Here is a 2,500-nt window from a genome sequence, read left to right as displayed (position 1 = left end):
TTGGGCCTATATAATCTTAATATAATATACGGCATATGTTAAGTCTCCAACAACCAAAACTTCATGGGAAAATTGCATCTCTCTCTCTTTCTTGCTCGCTCTCAAACATTCCATCCACAAAATCCTTTCCAAACATCCCATTCTAGTCCCTCGTCCTCATCACTGATTGGTTAGCAACAATGTCGATCAATCCTAGCATCTGATTGCTCGCCCTGGTGAGAGACTGGCTGGGCCAGCAAGAAACCTTGAAACTTGAAAAGACTTCTGGGAAGTAGAGTATTTAACATTCAGTACAACAGTACAATAATAAACAAATATACAGTAAACAATATGGGGTTCCCTTACCTTTTTTAGGGAACTAACACTACACTAACACAATACTAGCAGTACACTAACACTGCACTAACACTATACCAACACTTGACTAACACTATACTAACACTACACTAAGATTATACTAACACTATACTGACACTATACTAACACAATACCAGCACTACACTAACACTGCACTAATACTGCACTAACACTACACTTACACTTCACTAACAGTATACTAACACCATACTAACCCTACACTAACACTATACTGACACTACACTAACACTGCATTAACACTATACTAACACTATACCGACGCTACACTAACACTACACTAACCCTACACTAACACTATACTAACACAACACTAACACTACACTAACACTGCACTAACACTATATTTACACTTCACTCACACTACACTAACACTATATTGACACTACACTAACAATACACTAACACTATACTAACACAATATTAACACTACATTAACACTGCACTAACACTATACTAGCACTCTACTAACAATTTACTAACTCTATGCTAACACTATACTAACACTATTCGAACAGTATACCAACACTTTACTAACACTACACTAACACTATACTAACACTATGCTAACACTATACTAACTATACTAACATTATGTTAGCACTATGCTAACACTATGCTAATGGTAAGGTAATGCTATAGTAACGTTATGCTAACATTTACAGCATTTATCGCACACTTTTACCCTATGCTAATGCTACGGTAACGCTATGATAATACTGATAATGGTATACTAACGCTATTCCATCAGCATGTTATGCTATGCTAACTTTGTCGTAATGCTAAGTTGTTGCTATGGTAACAATATACAAACACTAATGATAATTTCTTTCCTGTTTGAGGCAGTGAGCTGAACAGCAACGGGCTGGTATCTCTCCTTCCTGATATCTTCATCCGTTACAAACACCTGGAGAGACTGTAAGTGATGCATTCTTCATCCCTCTTCCTCTTCCTCTGTGTCAGGCTGCAGATGACTGTGGAGATCTGACATGTAACATCCCCACCCAGTACACTGAAACCTGACAATATGATCTGAATATTGATTCATTCAACTTGAATCAACTGATTATTTATGTATTTATGTATTTATTTATATATTTTGATTATGCCAAAAAAAAGACAAATCTTTAGAAAAACCTTTTTATTTGGTCTAGCACTGATACATCATTCTCCTCCATACGTTCCTCCTTCCCTCTCTCCCTCTCTCTCTCTCTCTCCCTCTCTCTCTCTCACCCCTCACCTCCCTCTCTCTCTCTCTCTCTCTCTCTCACCCCTCACCTCCCTCTCTCTCTCTCTCTCTCTCTCTCTCTCTCTCTCTCTCTCTCTCTCTCTCTCACCCCTCACCTCCCTCTCTCTCTCTCTCTCTCTCTCTCTCTCTCTCTCTCTCTCTCACCCCTCACCTCCCTCTCCCTCTCTCTCTCTCTCTCTCTCTCTCTCTCTCTCTCTCTCTCTCTCTCTCTCCCTCTCTCTCTCTCACCCCTCACCTCCCTCTCTCTCTCTCTCGCTCTCTCTCTCCCTTCCTCCCTCTCCCTCTCTCTCTCTCTCTCTCTCTCGCTCTCTCTCTCTCTCCCTTCCTCCCTCTCTCTCTCTCTCTCTCTCTCTCTCTCTCTCCCTCTCTCTCTCACCCCTCACCTCCCTCTCTCTCTCTCTCTCTCTCTCTCTCTCTCTCACCCCTCACCTCCCTCTCCCTCTCTCTCTCTCTCTCTCTCTCTCTCTCTCTCTCCCTTCCTCCCTCTCTCTGTCCCCCAGGCATCTGGAGAATAACAGTATAGAGATCATCTCTAAGAAAGCATTTTCTGGCCTTTTCTCCCTGCAAAAACTGTAAGTAAGACAGTAAGACAGACAGACACACACCGACAGACAGCCAGACAGACAGACAGACACACACCGACAGACAGACAGACAGACACACACCAACAGACAGACAGACAGACACACACCAACAGACAGACAGACAGACACACACCGACAGACAGATAGACACACACCGACAGACAGACAGACAGACACACACCAACAGACAGACAGACAGACACACACCGACAGACAGCCAGACAGACAGACAGACACACACCGACAGACAGACAGACAGACAGACAGACAGACAGACAGACAGACACACACC

The 2,500-nt window shown here is 42.9% G+C and overlaps 1 protein-coding gene across 1 annotated transcript in view; it reads left to right on the top strand.

Annotated features, from left to right (window-relative positions):
- rxfp2l (relaxin family peptide receptor 2, like) overlaps positions 1-2,500 on the top strand; it is a 26,901-nt gene that overhangs the window by 3,074 nt on the left and 21,327 nt on the right. The window contains 2 exon segments of the mRNA XM_035526836.1: positions 1,222-1,293; positions 2,125-2,196. Coding sequence (XP_035382729.1) covers positions 1,222-1,293; positions 2,125-2,196 — 144 coding nt within the window.

This window comes from Electrophorus electricus, chromosome 6, assembly GCF_013358815.1.
Source record: "Electrophorus electricus isolate fEleEle1 chromosome 6, fEleEle1.pri, whole genome shotgun sequence".
In the NCBI taxonomy this organism is placed as follows: domain Eukaryota; kingdom Metazoa; phylum Chordata; class Actinopteri; order Gymnotiformes; family Gymnotidae; genus Electrophorus; species Electrophorus electricus.
Note: the sequence above shows the minus strand (reverse complement) of the source record. Positions and strands in the feature narration are given on the sequence as shown.